This window comes from Chiloscyllium plagiosum, unplaced genomic scaffold, assembly GCF_037043375.1.
Source record: "Chiloscyllium plagiosum isolate Xiang-an unplaced genomic scaffold, Cpla_swu_hap1 HiC_scaffold_4, whole genome shotgun sequence".
NCBI classification, from domain to species: domain Eukaryota; kingdom Metazoa; phylum Chordata; class Chondrichthyes; order Orectolobiformes; family Hemiscylliidae; genus Chiloscyllium; species Chiloscyllium plagiosum.
The window spans coordinates 93,654,898-93,676,752 of record NW_028270142.1 but is presented as its reverse complement, the minus strand read 5'-3'; the positions used below and the strand labels follow the sequence as shown (position 1 = coordinate 93,676,752).

The 21,855-nt window shown below is 40.0% G+C and overlaps 1 protein-coding gene across 1 annotated transcript in view; it reads right to left on the bottom strand.

Annotated features, from left to right (window-relative positions):
- Window positions 1–5,295: 5,295 nt before the first annotated feature.
- The window catches only part of LOC122549042 (EMILIN-2-like), an 87,257-nt gene continuing 70,697 nt past the window's right edge, over window positions 5,296–21,855 (bottom strand). Inside the window, exons 6-8 of the mRNA XM_043688216.2 lie at window positions 12,960–12,995; window positions 12,285–12,416; window positions 5,296–6,326 (exon numbers count right to left, since the gene is read on the bottom strand). Coding sequence (XP_043544151.2) covers window positions 5,995–6,326; window positions 12,285–12,416; window positions 12,960–12,995 — 500 coding nt within the window. The 3' untranslated portion in view covers window positions 5,296–5,994. The remainder of the gene's footprint in view (window positions 6,327–12,284; window positions 12,417–12,959; window positions 12,996–21,855) is intronic.

Sequence of the window (21,855 nt, the reverse complement as noted above, 5' to 3'; positions counted from 1 at the left end):
AAACATATTTGTTGCAATGCTAACATCCCATATGTCAATTAGCTAAAAAATCTAACTAAAATGCTTGATGTGAGTCAACTTGACAAACCATCAGCCAGCCGCTCCAACTTGCCCATCACTGACGACAGGGTCACTGGTCTATAGTTCCTTTACTTGTCCTTACCACTTTCCTTAAACAGTGGCACCATGTTAGCCAACCTCCAGTCTTCCGGCACCTCATCTGCGACTATCGATGATACAAATATCTCAGTAAGATGCCCAGCAATAACTTCTCTAGCTTCCCACAGAGTTCTAGATTAGACCTGATCAGGTCCTAGGGATTTATCCACTTTTATGCATTTCAAGACATCCAGCAATTCCTCCTCTATAATATGGACATTTTTCAAGATGTCACCATCTATTTCCCTACATTCTAAATCTTCCACAGTAAATACTAATGCAAAGTACTCATTTAGTATCTCCTTCCTCTCCTGCGGCTCCGCACAAAGGCCACCTTGCTGATCTTTGAGGGACCCTATTCTCCCCCACGGTACCCTTTTACTCTCCTGATTTCTCTCAAGTATACTCCTCCTGCCTTTATACTCTAAGGATTCACTCATTCTATCCTGTTTATACCTGACTTGCTTCCTTTTTCTTAACCAAACGCTCAATTTCTTTCGTCAGCCAGCATTCCCTATACCTACTAGCCTTTCCTTTCACCCTAACAGGAATATACTTTCTCTAGACTCTCGTTATCTCATTTCTGAAGGCTATCCATTTACCAGCTTTTATTTGCGAACTTCTGCCTCCAATTAGCTTTTGAAAGTTCTTGCCTAATACCCATCAAAATTGGCCATCCTCCAATTTAGAACTTTCACTTTTAGATCTGCTCTATCCGTTTCCATTACTGTTTTAAAAATAATAGAATTGTGGTTGCTGGCCCAAAAGTGCTCCCCCACTGACACCTCTGTCACCTGCCCTGCCTTATTTCCCGAGAGTAGGTCAAGTTTTGCACCTTCTCTAGTAGGTACATCCACATACTGAATCAGAAACCTTTCTTGTACACACTTAACAAGTTCCTCTCCATCTATAACACTGGCAGTCCCAGTCTATGTTTGGAAAGTTAAAATCCCCTACCATTACCACTATTATTCTTACAGATAACTGAGAATCTCCTTACAAATTTGTTTCTCAATTACCCTCTGACTATTAGGGAGTCTATAATACAATCCCAATAAGGTGATCATCCTTTTCTTATTTCTCATTTCCACTCCAATAACTTCTTTGGATGTATTTCCAGGAATATCCTTCCTCAGTACAGCTGTAATGCTATCCCTTATCAAAAATGCCACTCCCCCTCCTCTCTTGCCTCTTTTACTGTCCTTCCTGTGGCATTTGTGTCCTGGAAGATTAAGCTGCCTGTCCTGTCCATACCTGAGCCAGGTTTCTGTAATTGCTATGATATCCCAGTCCCATGTTCCTAACCATGCCCTGAGTTCTTCTCCCTTCCCTGTTAGGCCTCTTGTATTGAAATAAATGCAGATTAATTTATCAGTCCTATCTTGTTCTCTGCTTTGTCCCTATTTGCCCTGTTTGACTTGCCTTTGTTCTCAACTGTATCAGTCTCAGATTGATCTCTTTCCTCATTATCTCCCTGCTCCCTCCCTTCCCCCACCTTTCTAGTTTAAATCCTCCTGAGCTGCTCTAGCAAATCTCCCTGCCAGTATATTAGTCCCCTTCCAATTTAGGTACAATCTGTCTTTGTGCAGGTCACATCTACCCCAAAAAAGCTTCCAATGATCCAAAAATGTGAATCCTTCTCCCATACACCAGCTCCTCAGCCTTGCATTCATCTGTCTATCCTCCTATTCCTGTCCTCACTCGCTCGTAGCACCGAGGTTAATCCAGATATTACTACTCTCGAGGACCTTTTTTAAATTCCTGCCTAACTCTCTGTAATCGCCCTTCAAAATCTCAACTTTTTCCCTTCCAATGTAGTTTGTTCCAATGTGTACGATGACCTCCTGCTGGCCCCTCTTCCCCCTTGGGAATATTCTGCAGCGTCTCTGAGACGTCCTTGATCCTGGCACCAAGGAAGCAACACACCATTCTGATTTTTCGCTGCTGGCCACAGAAACGTCTGTCTATACCTCTGACTAGAGAGTCCCCTAACACAATCGATATCTTGGAACCCGACATACCCCTCATTGCATTTGAGCCAGTCTCAATACCACAAACTTGGCTGTTTGTGCTATGTTCCCCTGAGAATCCATCACCCCGTACATTTTCCAAAACAGCATACTTGTTTCAAATGGGGATAGCCACAGAAGACTCCGGCACTAACTGCCTATCTCTCTTACCTTTCCAAGAGTTAACCCATCTATGTGACTGTATCTGCAACTTTTCCTCCTTCCTATAACTATCATCCATCAGATCCCCTTGCTCTTGTAAATTCCTCATTGCCTCTAACTTTCTCTCCAACCAATCCATTCAATCAACGGCATTTATTGCAGATATAATCCTCACTAACTCAAACTCTCCCAAAACTCCCACATCCAACAAGAAGAGCATATCACTCTACTAAAGGCAATTTTTGCTTCTTTCAATTTACTGACCCAGAAAATAGCACTGTCTTATTCCTCTACAAAACACTACTCCAGGTTAAGTTAATACTTATGGCTTATTTTAAATTTAATCAAGAGACATATCTCAATAAAACATATAATCAAGAAAGAACCCACTCTACTCACTACTGCAGACTTACCCTAAGGCCACGCTTAAAATATATACTTATCTGTTTCTGTGCTGTGACTTCTCCCAAACAGGTTCCTCCAAGATTAGTTGTGAATTTCACTGTTTGTTAATTTTCCCAGATGCACTCCCATGTCCAGCAATGCATGAATTCAAACAGCAAAGGCAGTAACTGTGCAGGTTCACTGCTGTCAGTTAGCAATGTGGGTTTCTTTCTCTCTCTCCCCTGCACTGACCTCACCGTATGCTTCCTTTGTTTGTTCTGCTCCCTTTTAAAGTGCTGATGTTTTGACTTTGTTTTAGAACTTTGGAGAAAAAAAAATGCAACAGCATATAAAACAGTAATTGCTCCTCCTGGAATTTGAGGAAATCACCTCCAACACCTAAAATATCTCAAAAAAGGAGCAACTGTTACAGCAAGAAATTTTTCCCATCCTCTATCTTGGATTACATGTTTTGGATTGATTTGTCAATTGCTTAGATTCATCGTTCAAGGCCATAACATTTGCATCTGCAGTTAGTAGTATATTGATAGAGACTGAAATAATTCCAATTATTTTATTAATGACAAATGGCACATATATGGTAGTTAGAAAATCTGTAACAATACAAAAAGTATGTATGTGTAGATAATGAATATTAGATTTGCCCACTTGTTTTGCATAGCAGAATAAATATTTATTTGAATGTCTTACCCAAGCCTCTGTAATCTAACCTGAAGAGAATTTTCTTGGTTAGAACAGAGATTTTTGATAAAAGAGAATCTAAAGTATCTTATGTTTGGAATTCCAAATATTGTTAAATACTTTTAGGTGAACATTCGTTCAGCTGGGAAAAAAAGTCCAACTTTTAAAAAATCTTCTTTAGAACACTTACTTTATAAAATCTGTATTATCTGCTCCATAGGTGACAGATTTTAAAAATATATTTAATGTTAATAAAATGGGATGTTCCTTAAATAGTTAAAAGATTCACTTAATGTACAAGACATGTGCTTGTTGCTTTCTGTGGGTCCAATGTTTAATCTGTGAATTGGATGTGTTGGTTATAATTACTGGTATACTGTCTTTGAAAACTGAACTTAAAACAATTGATATTCCAATTCACTTTCAGTCAAATATTTGTAGTTTAGAGTGTTATCTTCAAATAAATTATACTCTTAAATTAACCAAAAATCAAAATTCATAGGTTTGGAAATTTGAAACCAAGATGGTGATCAGTCATCATGTGTGGAGAGAACAGATGGATGACATTTAAAAATTTCTGTCCTAACAAGAAGGTGCACCTTAACATTTTATTCAATGGTGTTCTGTCTTAAAAGAAGAAGCCCTGCTGAACTTGGTCTGCTGGTTAGTATTGAAACACTGAAAGAAATAAAAAGATCATTGAGTGAACAAACAAAATAAGTTTTTCAAATTCTTACCTGGAGGATTGTCTGAAAGTAGAACCTTTCTTACTTGTAATTATCTTTAGAATGGTGTAGATGAATTTTTCATTCACTTCTGTAAACAGTACAGTAGCTTTGAGCTGTGATGAACACATTGTCCTGGCTACTAATCAAATTTTAAAAATTGTTTTTATGTTCAATTGAGAGCTTTCCTGATGATTTATATTGAAACTTTTGTAGGTGAGTTGACTTAAAGTATGTCTAGTTGGATATTTAACTTTTTCATGATACTGATCTCTGATGTTCATATTGAAAATGAGCAATCTAGAACTACATTAATAATTTCTAAAACTGGTAATACAATAGATAGTAGTCACTTTACATTCATTGAGAAGTATTCATTATTTCATTTGAGGATGGCTGTGGAATACATAAAATAAATGTCATGGTAACCCAGTCCTGAGTTAGTTACTATGTGATCGATTAATCAGACTATTTTCCAGCTTCTAGCATTTCCTGTATCACGCACCATAGCTGATTTTGCTTATTCCAAAGCTTATACAAAACAGAAAATGTAATTATTCCAATATTATGTTGACCTCTTCCTGTCATCAGCAAATTTAGCAGTTCATAAGAATCACTCACCGACTGTATACATTTCATACTTCATATTTTCTACATCTATTAATAATAAAACTTCTCTGCATCCTGTACTTACTAAATTAATTTTTCTAATAGCTTGTGAATCACTACCCCACAATACTATGTTTGCAGAAGGCCATGAGAGATTTACTCTGTGCTGTTTTTCTTAAGAGTTCTCTTGTAACTTTGACAATTACATAAAGGAGATAATATGTGATACTTGTAATGAGTCAGTCAAAGAGGGATTAAGGTTGCTGCTTACATTCTCTGATCCTATACACCTAAATGCAAAGTCATGGATCTAACAGAAGGAAATGAAGTACAGGAGGTCTAAACATGTTAAATTATTACTTCTAATTCTTTCTCCTACCTCTAGAATTATTTTGGAGTTTTACTTCAAAACAAATTTATTTGATATCTTCCTGATCTATCTAGTGCCAAAAAGCTATCATTTATAAAATCCTGAGTAATGGATCAATGGTGTAAATAAAATAAAGACTGCAACAAAAACCAACAATTAGATACAGTTCAAGGCAGACGCTTCTGAAATCTCAACTGTAATATGGTTAATAATTAAACATTTCTCATTGTTCATTTAAGTGGGGGTGGTGGTGGCATTTTGAATAACTGGTCAGTGACAAATGTGAAAAACAATTCTATTTGCCAAATTATAAACATTCTACCCATCACAAGTATAAAAAGCTAGCCAATTGAATAAAATAATTTAAAAAATTAAACTACTGTTGTTTTCATTGTACATATAAATTGTTTTACCATTGTTAAGATTAGGAATATCACAATTACCCTTCAGTCTTTTATTGGAGATACCTGTGTATTAGTGTATTGTACTAACAATCTATTGATAAAAGTTGAAATAATTGGAAAAGCAACAATTAAAACAGTAAACATAAATATTTTGGGTTTTATAAATCCAGTGCTAGGAATTAATAGAACTTTATGGTCACAGTCCACTAAAAAGGATTAACTTTATTTGTCTTATTGGAAATATATCTCTCTTAAAAGAACAATGTATGCTATTACTAGTTTAGGTCTAAATAAGTCACATTGAGGTTTATTCATAATTGTAGCTTGTTGAATTGGTATTTTATAAAATAGAAGTACTTTCTTTGACCGTGAATCCCAGAAATTCAGGAAAATCTACATCCTCTTCAGATTTTCCTTTGCCCCAATCAGTGTATTTCAATCTCCTCTTTGTTCAACATTCTTCTACTTGGCTAGCTCTGAGAAGATGTTTCATACAGAAGAGTCCCACTGAAAGTTGAGTACATCTCATCTGTGTCAACCAGTTTACCATCGATCACTATGACACTGACTTCATCTTCAGCTTTTAGATTCAGGATCAGATTGAAGATTCCAACACCTCCACAAGTCTGTCTTCCCATAAGGGGCCTCTGAGATTCCAGCAGTTCTATTCGATAGCCAGAAGTATCCATCTGCATGATACTTTGATTAGAGACTGACAGGATTGCTTCAATATGCTCATTTCTTTGAGGAGCAAGGACTGCAGTGACGAGATACTGTCCTTCAAAAGGAGCTGTAAATACACCTAAGATAAAGTCAACAAAGAAAGATTATGACAAGATATTCCTTGATCAAAACTGGTTCATGTTTCTATGAATCTATCATCTTTTAACATGTATACTGTTAAAATCATGAACCACTGTTAAACCGTGATTATTTTTCCTTATCACTTAAATACATCTTGATTTTGTGATCATGTAAAATTGGAGTTGGTAATTTAATACATCTTTATTTTGTGATCATGTAAAATTGGAGTTGGTAATTTTAAATCTCTTGTGAATCGTATGATACAGATGAGGCCCCCTTGGCCCATCGACTCTACACCAACAAAAAAAAAATACTCTAAACCCTCTATTAGTCCCACTTTCCAACACTTTGCCCATTCTTTTGAATGTTATGACATTTCAAGTGTTGGCTAGCCGGGCCCTAGGGTATAACGTGCTGTGGGCCTTGGGGTTAACTATGCTAGCGAGTTTTGAGAAGGTTTGTAGTTCAGGTTGAAGTTCCAAATGTAGGTTTGCTCTCATCATTCAGAGGCTTACTGAAGATGTTACCTAGTAGGGTGATGAAACATCTGAAAATGAACCTTCCAGCTCAGCGAGCAAACCCGCATCCCGTAAACTATGCTCTGGATTTACATTCCTGACTCTACTACTATCCCAGGCAGTGCATTCCAGATTTCCCACTCTTTGGATGCTACTTCCCTCTCAAATCTCATGAAAACCTGCTGTCTTTTATTTTAAAATGATGCCCCTTGGTTATTTACCCTTTAATTAAGGGGAACAGCTGCTTCACATCCACACTGTCCATGCCCTTTGTATTCTAATACACCTCAATGAGGTCCCCTTTCAACCTTCTTGGCTTCAAAGAAAACAACCCAAGCTTATTCAGCCTCTCTTCATAGCTAAACTGCTCCATCCAGGTAACATTCTAGTGAATCTCCTCTAGCACAATCACATTCTTCCTTCAATGCGGTGACCAGAATTGGACATAGTACTCCAGCTGTGGCTGAACCAAAATTCTGTACAATTCCAACATGACATCCTTATTCTTATAATCTATGCCACTGATAAAAACAAGTGACGCACATGTCTTCTTAACCACCTTATTAACCTGCCCTGCTGTTTTCAGGGATCTGTGGGCAAGCACCCCAAAATACCTCTATTCATCTGAGCTTCCTAGTGACACATGGAGTGCAGCGTGGGCAAGTGTGAGGTCATGCACTTTGGTAGGAAGAATAGTGGCGTGGACTGTTTTCTAAATCGGGAGAACGTTCAGAAGTCTGAAGAGACTTGGGAGTTCTAGTCCAGGATTCTCTCAAGGTAAACTTGCAGGTTGAGTCAGTAGTTAGGAAGATAAATGCAATGATGGCATTTATTTTGACAGGACTTGAATATAAAAGCAGGGATATACTTCGGAGAGTCTATAAGGCTCTGGTCAGAACACACTTGGAGTATTGTGCGCAGTTTTGGGCCCCATACCACAGGAAGGATGTACTGGCCCTGGAGTGTGTTCAAAGGAGGTTCACAAGAATGGTCCCAGGAATGAAAAGCTTAACATATGAGGAACATTTGAGGACTCTTCATCTACACGCAAGAGTTTATAAGGATGAGGAGGGATCTAATTGAAATATACTGAATAGCCTAGTCAGAGTAAATGTTGGGAAGATGTTTCCATTGGTAGGACAGACTCTGACCTGAGGGTACTGCCTTTGAGTAATGGGAAGACCTTTTACAATGGAGACAAGGAAAACCTCTTCATCCAGAGAGTGGTGAATCTATGGAACTCATTGCCACAGAAGGCCGTGGAGGCCAGGTCATTGAGTATATTTAAGATGGAGATGGATAGGTTCTTGAGTATCAAGGATTATGGGGAGAAAGCGGGAGAATGGGTTTGAGAAACTTATCTGCCATGATTGAATGGCGGAACAGATTCAATGAGCTGAATGGCCTAATTTCTGCTCCTATGTCTTATGGTCTAAATTGCAAAGTTATTCTGGATCCCATGTGCTTTTACCTTCTTTATTAGTCTCCCATATGGGACTTTGTCCATGTCTTTGCTGAAATTCATATTGACTACAATTCATCTACACACCTGGTCACCACCTCAAAAATTCAATTCAATTTATTTGGCATGACCTCCCTGTGACAAAGCCATACTAACTATCCCTGATGAAACCTGGCCTCTCACAGTGGAGATTAATTCTTTATTTCCAAATTTTCTCCAATAGTTTCCCTACCACTAATGTGAGGCTCAATGTTTTGGAATTCCCTGGTTTATTATTACCACCCTTCTTGAAAGGTGAAACCATATTAGCTGTCCTCCAGTCCTCCGATACCTTCCCTGTGGCTAGAAAGAAAATAAAGATTTGGGTCAGAGCCCCTTTAACTTCCTCCCTTCACCTATCACAGCCACTTGGAATACAACTCATCTGGAACTCGGTATTTGTCCATTCTCTTGTACAACTCTTGGGTGAAGGCCATCAGTTTATCATATGCTGTAAATACCTTATGAAATCACAACCCCTAGTTGCTAGTAGCAAATGTGATTTCTTTCATTGTCTTCAAGGAAAGAAGAATCAAGAAACATGTAAAACAGGATGTCAACACTATTGGCTGCTTTACACAAAAACAAAAGACAAGATATTGCAATTGCTAGAAATTCAAAATAAAAATGCAATCCATCAGAGCTAACCTTCCCTGTTCTCTTCATCCACTCCTTTTCTTGCCTCATGGCTCAATTAAAAACTATTTCTAACTTGTAGTATGACAAGGTTCCTGACCTGAAATATTAACTCTATTCCCACAGAACCTGCAATAATCTGCTAAATCTTTTAAGCATTTCATACTTTTACACATGTCTCCAAGACAAGGTCTATTTCAATGTATCTTCCATTTGCATCAGCCTGAAATTGTGTTTTTGTTAATGCAATTGCAAGCTGATTTTTTACTTACTGAATACTTTTGTCTGTGCACTGTCATTGGCATTAATTTGTTTGTCACTGCAAGGGAGTTTGTCATTATTCATTTATGATCCACAACTGACATAAGAAGGTCCAATTTCTACTGATAAGTAATGTTGCTAAGGGTTGTGATTTGATAATGTATTTATAGCATATGATAAACTGATGGCCTTCACCCAAGAGTTGTACAAGAGAATGGATGCATTGATGATTATCTTTCAAAATGATAATTCAGCAATGGTGGCTGCATTTTGGAAAGTTGTAAATATAACCCCACTATTTAAAAAAGGGAGAGAATGCAGATAAGTATAGCCCTTTTTATCTTGATGTCAATATTAGGAAAAATAATAAAATGTGATTATTGGATAATTAGAAAATAATTGTCTGATTCGGTAGTGTCAACATGGATTTAGGAAAGGAAAATCATGTTTGATAAACTTGATATACTGTTTTGAGGATGTTACCAGCAGAGTAAATAAGGAGAAACCAGTGGCTGGCATGAAACTGGATTTTCAGAAGGACTTTGATAAAGCCTTACAGAGGAAGTTAGTAAACAATATTAAAATCTATCATTGGATTGGGAGTAACATACTGGCATGAATTCGCCTGGAGGCCCACTGAAGATGTTACCTAGTAGGGTGACGAAACGTCTGTAAATGAACCTTCCAGCTCAGCAAGCAAACCTATATCTATGAATTGAGGATTAGTTTTTCATATTTCTAAGTTTGCAAATTGAGAGTTGTGAGGATGATGTAAACAGGCTCCAAGGGGATTTAGAGTCTGAATGAGTGGGCAACAGCATTACAGAATGGAATATAATGTGGATAAGTGTGAAGTAATCCACTTTGGTTGGAGGAAGAAAAGTGCAGAGTATTTCTTCAATGATGAGATATTGGAAAATGTTGGGGTCCAAAGGGACCAAGAATCCTTGTTCATGAGTATGTAGGTTCTTTAAGCAATTTGTAAGGTAAACTGTTTGTTAGCCTTTATTATAATAGCATTTGAGTGCAGGAGCAAAGAACTCTTGCTTTAATTATATAGAGTGATGAAGACCACATATGGCTCTGGTCCCTATACCCAAGGAAGAATACACTTGCAACTGAAGGACTGCAGCAGAGGTTCATCTGACTGGTTCTGGGATAATGCGACTGTTATATGAGAAAAGTTGAGTTAACAGAGTTTGCATTCTATGGAATTTAGAAGGAAGAGAGGTAATCTCAGAAATTTAGCAAATTCTGAGAAAGATAGACAGAGTAGGTATAGAATGAATGTTTTCCTTAGCTGTCGAGTTTTGAATTAAGCAATAGGGTCTCGAAAGTCAAGCCATTGAGGACTGAGAGGAGGAAGGCTTTCTTCATTCAGAGGCTTGTAAATTTTTGGAATTCTCTACAGCAAAGGCCTGTGGAAGCTCAGTCATTAAGTAAGTTCAAGACAGAGATTGATTGATTTCCATTAACTAACGACATCAACAGATATGGGGTAGTGCAGGGTTTTGATGTTGAGGTACAGGATTGGCCATGATCCAAAATGGTGGAGCAGTCTTGAGGGACTGAATGACTGACTCTTGCTCCCAAGGCCCATGTGAAGTAAGACTCACTGCCCAAATGCAATTTCATACTTAAAAACAAAAGTAGGAATGAAAATACTTTTCTTTTCCATTTCTCTGGGCAATAAAATCACTTGCCTTGCTTATCAGGAAACCTCTGGTTAGGAAACCATTGTTTAAAAATTATACAGTTCAAAGACTATCTTCAAAATTCTGCTATGGTGCTGGCTCCTGTATGAAATCTTTCCCAAGAATTTTTCCTCATTATATTAAATGTTCAGACTGCTGCTGATGTGGAATAGCATCATCAGATATGACGCAAAGGAGGCTTCAAAAATGTTAGAAAACTTGAGCTTCATGAGAGAAATTAATTCCAGCAAGGTTTGTCTTGCTCCTTGTTGCAGAGTTCAGAATTTTGTGGGGAACTAAATGAGGCCATAATACTCAAGTAATGGCTGTCAGACATGTTTACTCTCTGAAAATGATTCCTAACCAGGCCTTTTTTTCTGTTTCTGTGCACTTGACCCAGTAAAGAAGAATTCCCAGCTTGGTGAACCCATGCTTTAAACAACCACGCCTCCCCATTTCCAGAACAGAATGAGAGACAGCTGGATTGGAAATTAGACCAAGTAACCCAGAGAAAACTGTTGAATTCTGAGGTGACTTGGATTGAATGCCTGTCTCTCGGTTCCAGCATTGTGCCCAAAATCAAAAAGGTTAAAACAAAAGTATTCCTGTAGCCTTGCATCTTATACTCAGCTGACTTACCCTCACCATTCACGCAGACACCATACTCTATCATGCGAACCCATAATGTCCTGAACCATGCCCTATAGCCCCACACACCACCCTCTACCCATTTTCATTGTCCTCAAACCTCATTACCAACTGATCGCACCCATACTTTCACTGACCTCCCTCCCCACTTCACCGACCATGTTGACTCACCTGTTGTTCACTAGCACCTATACACATGAGAAAATATAATGTTCTATAACTTAAAGTTATGTATAACCAATTTACTGTATTGAGAAAAGCACTTCTATTATATTGTTAGCACTCCTGAAGGATTCCTGATTTAGCAACCGTCAGCATCGCTCCCCCCCAGCCAAGCTCTCCAATGAGAGAAACATTCAAGAGAAATACACTGAGAATGAACCTGTTCTTCAGCTGACACTCTGGGTTCTACACAGTGCAGTTACCAAATGGCCTGTAAGTGGAGACAGCTCCTCAGTTCAGTGGCTGGCTATCTCCAGGAACTTGCCACACATGAAGCCTGGGCTGTCACAGAAACAACCGCTGAAATTTGAAATTGACATGATGGAACATATAATTCTCAGGTACTTTCAACATTTTGAAACGACAGAGAGAATATCTCTCTCAGTCATGGAGAGTATCTGGGCCCCATAGCCAAAATACGAAAGGACCCAGTAAAAGAACACAAACACAAAAACAAAATCTGAAAGACCTGTTACCTGTATTTGTGTTGTAGTGGTGCCCATCATTAACTAAAACTTTGTTGAATCGGATTATCCCTGCATTACCAATGAAAGGTTTTCTGGTTAGACCCACTGAAAAGGAGACATGCTTTCGAGCAGCTTTATTTTCTGTAAGAGAACAGAGGAATGGCCTTGTCAGATAGTAGCATGCATAAACACTGGCAAAATAGTTTGAAAATAATGTTAACAAATACCGTACAAATGAAATACCAGAATTCTACTGTAGAGGGAATGGTGCACCAGACATCTCAGCATTCTAAAAAAACACTGCATCCAGTTGTGCAGCTAATGTTTGCCCTGACAATCTTCCTTGCATTTTGAATTTCTCATTCTATACTCTTTTTTTAATGATTCTGCCACTAGAACAAATCTGTGTTGACATTAATACAAAGAGCCAGAGCAGAATCATTGTTCTCTCATGATTCAAAACATTTATAATCAATTTAGAAGCACCATAACTGAGATCCTAATATGATATTAAAGTTAAATTCCTTTCAAATTCATAGTAAAGTCACAGAGACTATTAAAGCATTACCAATGAGATTCTCAGCGAATATGTAACAGGAATAAAAAGTGATTATGTTTTTCAGTGAGTTCCTGACCAGAAATACTGGTCCATATGCTGTACAATTAGTTATTACATAAGCATACCTGAGATTCCTGGAGGTCCAAAAGTTACGAAATGCCCTGGGGAGAAATAATTAGTTGTGTTTAATTATTTAAATAATTCTTTCATTTGTAAACTGGAAGTGACACACTTAAAGTACAATGACATTTAATGTATCATTTTGTTATAAAAAGCCAAATAACACACAGCTATGCAATTCCAGAAATCAGGCCCACTAGGAACTGTTATTATTAACTATTAATGGTAACTGCATTAGTCCCAACAGATTATCCAGGATTATGTTGTGGGGGTACAGGCTTCCTGAAGTCAGGTGCCTGTATTTCTATGGATATCCTGTGTAGCTTATGAAAGACATCATGCCACCTAAACTTCTCCCCCCTCCCTGCCCCCAAAACACCTAGCCACCAGACCCCCACCACAAAAGAGGCTTTGAGCAGTCCAGATATCTATTAATTTAATAGGCACAAAATCATGAAACATGCCCTCATTATTACCCATTATGGTCTGGTCGTGAGCATCTCTTTGGAGATACAGTAGGATGACAGCATTGGTGTGAACCTTTGCAGTAACACATATATAAATACAACTTTAGTATTTATTCAAATCTGTAGTATTTGTTCAGAGCCTAAATCAGAAAAATCTGACTACATAAGGAGTTAAAGAATGTTTTTAAAACCTGATCTTCAATGCACTTCAGACAAATCTAAATAATCTCTATTATCTCACCATCACTTTTTTATCTGGATTGTTTCATTCTAAAATTACTTTGTCATTTCACTCCCTTACTGAGTGGATTTTAGTTAGTTTTAGTCTCACTTTAACAGTCCATTTCTATTAAGTTACAATGGAATATATTTTCAGCACTTCCTCACAGTGGCTTCATATAGCAGATCAGGATTTTAATGGATAGGCAAATGCAGGTTTGCAGCTAAAAGTTCTGAATTTGTATTTCTGTTAATCTCCGATTGAGAAAATCACAAGCAAGTATTCACAAGACCCAACCCTCAATATGTTTGCTTAGCAAAATAAACTAATTATATATTATTGAACACAAATCTGTATACTTTAAAACAAATAGCTTGTCAGTGAACTACTCAGGCCAGGCAAAAGACCCTGCAAGTTACCTGTCCCCACTGTAAAGCAACTCATCAAAATTAACAGCAACCAATAATAATTCATGCTTTGTTAATTTTGTTATTAAACATTGTAAGCAAATTATTAATTCATACCTGAAACAAAAGTATAGATATTTTCATATTATAAAGATTAAAACTACTTTTAATTGAAATATCCTAATGATATAAAAAGTTCACTACAAGAAAACAATAATTATCTTACGTCCATATTTCACAAAATTGAAATAACATAAATCTTGTTTATATTCGTTATTACTAGTACTTACAATGCTGCATGGACTGAACAAATATATTGGAAGGAGAGAGAATCTTGTGACAATTTAGTTAAGCCTTTCCCAACCACAGCTTCACATGAACAGGAGCTGATCTGGTTGTGTGGCATCACGAATGATGGTGATGAGGATTTCAGCCAGATTTAGGCCTCAGCTGCGTCATTGTGCACCAGTGTCTTTGCATTTTGGACCAGATGACAGATCACCAGGACTTCCACAAATAGGATTGCGAACTGAACTTTTGGAATCATGAGCTCCAAGGTTAATGACAGATGTAGAGCTTTGGCTGAGTTATGACATCTGTGCTTTCAGGCCACCCAGATCTTCTCACTCTCACGAGTCTCCTCCCTTTAGCCATCAACTCACAGGACTCTTAACGGGATGTGACAACTTATAATTCTCAAAATGGAGTCACAGAGAGAAAACACTTTGAAGCAATGATCAAAAAAGACCCTCACAGACTCTCTACAGGCCTCACTGAACGAAACAGATGAATAGGGGGACTCAAATAGACAACAGGAACTTCACAATCTGTTTGGACATTGGCCTAGACTTCCCAATGGCCAGATTGGAGCAGCACAGACTGCAAGTACATGTCAGGACCCTGTGGAATCTCTTAGAAACAAACTGCTTAATGTCAGAGAGTGTTCTACTCCTGTTTACATGATTAAAAACTTACTCTAACTCATGGATGACTGTTACAGCGAACCCTCCACGCACCTCCCAGCTATGCATGCCCCACCCTCCCACAGGCTTGAGCTCCCCATAGCCAACACTCCGTAGCCTGCTTGCCTCAATATCCACATCACCACCACAACTCCCTCACCTGTTGGTCTGAAGTTGCTCCCTCTCTCCCACCAGCCCTGCTACATGTCTGCCCATTCCCTGCATTTCCCCCACTGTTGGTGGCCACAATACAACCACAACATATGGAAGTGCATTAAGCATTCCATCATCTTCCTGATGCACTATCCAGCTGGCATTGCAACTCCCTGGCACCCTAAACACTCCCAGATATTTTCTCATCTGCCTGTACAGAGATGTTATTCCACACCTCTGGAGCAGGTGGGACTAGAACCGGGCCTCCTGGTCCAGAGGTAACTACTCCTTCAGGTGTTTGGCTGAGCTGCTAGATATTTAAGTGACAGAATACTACACACTGACTGCTGCAAAAACAGGCAGCCTTCCTCATTACAAAAGCATTGTCCTCATTTGAGCTACGCTGCATGTTTCTGAAGGAGCCGAGATTGGAATCCCTGGCTAGAAATGCACTACAAAATGATTAAAATGACATTAGACTGTGCTTACTACCTCTTTGAATATCTAGGCCTTATTAATACTCATTGCTCACTATGACATGCTGAATAAATTGCAGTAATTCTTACTCTGGTCACTAGGAGGTATATTTCAGCACAAAGAAGAGCTCTGGACAAGAGCTGCAACATCAACCCTATGCGGTGAAGCTGACATCCTGTCTAAATACTGCAGAACAACACGAAACATCGATCTGAAATCTACAACTCGGACTAAACATTCAAAATAGGGAGTTTACCAACCTCTCTCCAGGTCTAAATCGTTTCCCATCAAAGCATTTTATATGATGTTGCAGGGGCATTGCACCTGAATATCTAATATTTGTGCCCAAACAATGGCTCCCAACTGTGAACCCACACTTATCTTTACCAACATTTTCATTGTTCAACTCCAGTTTGCAACATGGTATACCTTCTCTTTCACCCACTTCTCCTAGAGATAGGGCTATGCATAAAATACATATTTGAATGTCTTGTGAACTGACCCTGCTTTTGTTGCTTTCATATGTATTTGTAGTAATTTGATGTGTCTTAATATTTCTGTTTGTTACTTTACTTACAAGTTAAGGAGATTTTTAGTTTAAGTTGGACTGTAAAAGTCTGATTTTGCAATATATGCTACTTATTTGCAATAGACTGAAGACCTTTAGCACATGCCTTTTTTTTCTGGTAGAACATACTAAAGTCAAGGAATAAGTACCAGCCTTATGGACAGTGAAACCAATCATGATGTGCCAAATAAGTATAGGGTTCAGTATACAATCAATCTGCTGTGGTGACTACCATTTTGCCTTGAATGTAACAAATCCAAAAACATTTGACATCAACATTTTCTCTGTGCAAAGCTACTTAAGGGCTGTAGGTGTACCATCACAGCAATTGAGCTACAACTTTCTCTGTGGCATAAATGTTCCTTGGGAGGAAAGTTACATAAAGCTTTAGAAGATTACAACAATAATATTCCGCAAAACGCCTCATTATAGATCTATACAAATTCACGTCATTTATTTTAAGATTCCCAGAATGCACCTAAGAATTCCAGTTTGTGGGGTCCAGCAGCCTCCTCTTCACCACAGACATGCAATCCCTTTACACATCCATCCCCCATCAGGATGACCTCAGGGCTCTCTGCTTCTTCTGGAACCGTTCACCACCATCCTCTGCCTGACTGAGCTTGTCCTCACTTTGAACAACTTCATCTCTCACTTTCTTCAGGTCAGAGGTGTGACCATGGGTACTCGCGTAGGCCCCCGTTATGCCGGTCTCTTTGTGGGCGACTTGGAACATTCCTTGTTCCAGTCCTACTCCAGACCCCTACCTGCAACTCTTTCTCCAGTCCATCGATGGCATACTGGTGTTGCCTCTCTCTTGTCTGGAATTGCAAAATTTTATCTATTTCGCTTCCAATTTCCACGCTGCTCTCACCTTCACTGGTCCATCTCTGACTCCTCCCATTTGCTGACATCTGTTTCCATTTCTGGGGATAGGCTGGATACTGATATATTTTCCAAACTCACCAACTCTCACAATTATGTCGACTACACATCCTCACACATTGCTTCCTGCAAGGACTTCATTCCATTCTCCCAGTTCCTCTGTCTGCACCGCAACTGTTCCAATGATGGCAGCTTCAACAAAGGGAATCTTTGAAATGTTCACCTTCTTCCTCAACCAAGGATTTCCCAGCACTGTTGTTGACAGGACTCTTAGCTGGATCCTACCCATCTCTCACACTTCTGCCCTCACCCCCTCTCTTCCCACCTGTAACAGTGATAGAGTCCCCTTGTCCCATCATCTCAACAGCACCCACGTCCAGAGGATCATTAGCCACCATTTCTGCCAGCTGCAGTACGATGCCACCACCAGACACTCCTCTCCCTTAGCTGGGTCCAACCCATCTCCAAAACCTTGGTCCTTAGAACAGAATATCTTTTTATTGTCACGTGCATTCAATATAAAATACAGTGAAAAGTGTGTACCGTCACTCGAACATAAGCGCCATTCACAGAAACTTAAATAGTGTCCACCTTTTCCTTCTCCGCTGCTACAGCATCCTGCTGCCAAAGTGACCCTCTCCAGGCTTCCCAGTCCATGCAATGCTGCAGAGAGTGTCCCACTCTGGCATTCCCAGCCCATGCCATGCTACAGAGAGGGGTCTACTCCAGGCTTCACATGCCGATCGACTGTCTCTATAGTCATGCTACCTCTGAAAATGTCACTGCCGCTCTGGAGCCCATCAAAGCCACCTCTCTCCCCAGCAACAGCAATAGGGTCCCCCTTGTACTCACCAGCATCCACATCCAGAGAATCATTAGGTATCATTTCCTGCCACCTCCAGGCACGCAGTCCCCTCCCTCCCCTTATCAGCATTCCACAGGATCATTCCATTTAGGTTACCCCGATCCACTCCTCCTCCATTCCCAATACTCCCCCCACAATCCCACGCCACCTTTCCCTGCAACCATAGAAGGTGTAACACCCACATGTTTATTCCTCCCTCCTCTGTATCCAAGGGCCCAAACTCACTTTGCAGATGAAGCAGTGCTTTACCTGCACTTTACTCAATCTAATCTACCGCATTCGCTGCTCACAATGTGGTCTCCTCTACAGTGGGGAAACGAAGCACAGGCTGGGTGACCGCTTTGAAGAACATCTATGTTCTGTCTGCAAAAATGACCCTGAGATTCCAGTTGCCTGCCACTTCAACACATACCCTGTTCCCTAGCCAATATCTCCGCCTCAAGCTTGCTGCAATGCTCCTGCAAAGCTCAGCAAAAACTGGAAGAACAGCAACTCGTTTCCTGCTTGGGAACCCTCCAGCCTTCAAGATTCAATATCAAGTTCAATATTTTTATGGCTTGAGCATCTTCTCCCATGTCCTTACACCATCCCCATGCACACCAGGCATTGTCACCACATGGACTACCATAACCATCCCATTTTCAGCCAGTAATGGTCGATATTAGCAGGTCTTGATTCTCTTAGGCTGACCTTTCTCCAGTCCTATGTCTGCCTAACTGTTTTTCTCTCTCTCTGGTCTCCATCTCCACCTATCATTTACACCTCCCCACTCCCCCACCCCATCTTCAGGTTCTATAAACTTTTCCTCACTAGAATCAGTTCAGAAAAATGGTCACTGGACCAGAAATGTTACCTCTGCTTTCTCTCCATGAATGTTGCCAGACCTGCTGAATTCTTCCAGCAATCTCTATTTTTGTTACTATATAAATGTAGTTCAACATAAACGTAATTCATCCTTTTCTTTATCTAAACAGCTTTTAAAAACAACAGTGCCAGCTTCAGCTCAGCGGGCATTTTTTCTTCTGAGTTCAAAGGTCGTGAGTACAAGAGATTTGAACATAAAAATCAAAGTTAATACTCAAGTGAAGTACTGAGGGAGCACTGCGGAGATGTATCTTTTGGGTAAGATGTTAACCCAAAGCCATACCGGGTGCTTTCAAATAGACACTAAATCTTACGTGACACGGCATCTCAAAGAGACCCAGGTCATTTGGTCTTTTTTTGTGGGACTTTGCCAAATGTAAATGGACTGATGTGTTTCTCACAATACAATAGTGACAGCAATTCAGAAGAACTTCATTGGCTATAAAGCACTCTTCAATGATGAAAAGTACTGTGCAAATGCAAATCCTTATTTTTACAAACTAATCATATTTTTGTATTTATAGGAAACATTAGAATACATTTAGAATACATTATTGTAAAAATAAACTGCTTTCACAGTTAATGATAATTCTTAAACGATCTTGAGGATATTTAAGTCAAAGAGAATGAATATAGCATTAATTCCTTTGGGAGCCATAACTTTTTACTGCCTTGATCAATACTCCTAGAACTGTTTGCAGTTATCCTGAAAACAGAGGCTGGGTTTCCGAGAGAACAAGTGAAAGCAAGCAATCTTTGTGGTGCTTGTTTCCTCTGAGTGCTGTGGGGCTTTTACATACCTGATGTGTACTACAAGCATGCTGCCAGACACAGTCAGGCAGGAGGTTGGAAGAACACAACAAGCCAGGCAACATCAGGAGGTGCAGAATTCGGCATTTCGGCAAAACCCTTCTTCAGGACTGGGGGTGGGTGTGGGAGGAATTGCAGATAAAGGGGGAGGCGGGGGCAGGGTGGTGAAATGGGGATAGGTGAAGGCAGGTAGAGGATATGAACTGATTGGTCAATGGGAGGAATGAATCCGAACGGTGGCTGAGAGCAATGGAAGGGAGGGGGACAGCTGGGAAGGGAGTCGGGAGATGGGGAGGGAGGTTATTTGAAATTAGAGAATTGAACATTGAGTCGTCCAGGCTGTAGGCTGCCCAGGGGGAAGATGAGGTGTTGATCCTCCAATAGGAGCTGTAGTTTGTTTTGCCAATGGACGAGGCCAAGGATGGTCATGTTAGAAAGGGAGTGCTTCAGGGAATTAATATGGGTAGGGACTGGGAGGTCTGGTCAGCCCCTGTGGGCCTGCCTGCGATGATCGGCGAACCGTTCCCGAAGTTTACATTTGGTGTCCCGGATGTAGAGAAGACCACATCGGGAGCACTGATGCAGTAAAGGCAGGTGAACATCTTTCACCTGAAAGGACTGTTTGGGGCCCCGGATGGGGGCGAGGGGGGTGGTGTACCAGCAGGTTTTACATCTTTTCCTGTTGCAGGGGAAGGTACCTGGGGGTTTGGTGGGGAGAGTGGCGCAAACCAAGGACTGTCAAAGAGAACAGTCCTGCATAAGGCAGAGAGGGGTGGGTAGGGTAAGATGTTCTTGGTGGGGTCTAGTTAGAGTTGGCGTAAGTGTTTGAGGATGATGCGTTGGATGCGGAGACTAGTGGGGTGATGGGTGAGGTCAAGGGGGACTCTGTCTTTATTGTGTTGGGGGGGATTAGAATGGCAGAGCAGGGAATGGAGCTGGTGTGGTGCAGGGCGGATGACAGAAGGAGGAAAAGCACATTGTTCAAAGTAAGTGGACATTGGGGATGCTCGCAAGTGGAATATCTTCTCGTCTGAGCAGATGCAGCGAAGCAGAGGAATTGGGAGAATGGGATGGAGTTCTTGCAGGAAACAGGGTGGAGGTGATGTAATCTAGATAGTTGTGAGAGTCTGTGGGTTTGTAGTATACGTTCGTCTGGAGACTGTTGCCAGAGATGGAAATGGACAAGTCAAAAAAGGCAAAGGAAACATCCGAGATGGACCAAGTGAACTTGAGGGTGTGGTGGAAGTTGTGGGTGAGGTCGATGAACTGCTCTAATTCAGCCTGTGTGCAGGATGCTGCACCAATGCAGTCATCAATGTAATGGCGGAAGAGTTAGGGCACAATGCCTGTGTAGGTACTGAAGAGGGATTGTTCGATATAGTCAACAAAGAGGCAGGCGTAGCTGGGCCCATCAAGGTGCCCATGGCCACCCCAAACTGCCTCCGCCAGACACAGTCAGACATACAGCATATAAGTGCATAGGGTTACATGTCAGAGTGTAGATGAGTTTTATTCTTTTGTAAGAACAAACGTACATATAGGCAGAATGCCTGTTTGCCTGTAACTCTATATAACCGAATGTAATGTTTATTTTGTTTGTAAAGGGACATGTGTTGTTATGTGGATCTATATTCAGTATCCAAGATGTTATATCACTCACTGTTGCACTACAATCCATGGATCAAACTAATAATGTATTATTTTTCCTTGTATTCCAGAAGGTGAGATCTGAGATTCATCTGCAGCTCGTAGCACTTTTGTTTAAAAGTGAGATTGTTTTGTTTGGGAAGCTCAAGACATAACATAATGGATGTGGGTGTCCATGACTGTAAAGCATGTGAAGTGAAATTGAAGCAGATATAGATTAAAAGAAGAATCAACCTGTATTATGGAGAGAATAAAAGTGAATTATGTGAAACGAAACTGACTGTCCCCACTGAATGAATGCACTGCTCCAGTCCACGATGAATTGAGAGACTGCAAGCATCGTAGAAATGTTTGAAAAGTTTAAACAAAAATATCGGTTGATGTTCAGTAATTCTCTAAAAGGCATTAACAAAGAGGAAAGGATCAGCTACATCATTTTGTGGTTAGAAGAGAAACAGCTGGGAGCTAAGTGACGACAACATTACTTTTGAGACGTGCAGGACAAGTTTCCATACAAAGTCAAACTAACAAACCCACCGAAATGAAGGAACCAAGGGAGCCTGTCATTAATTTCTT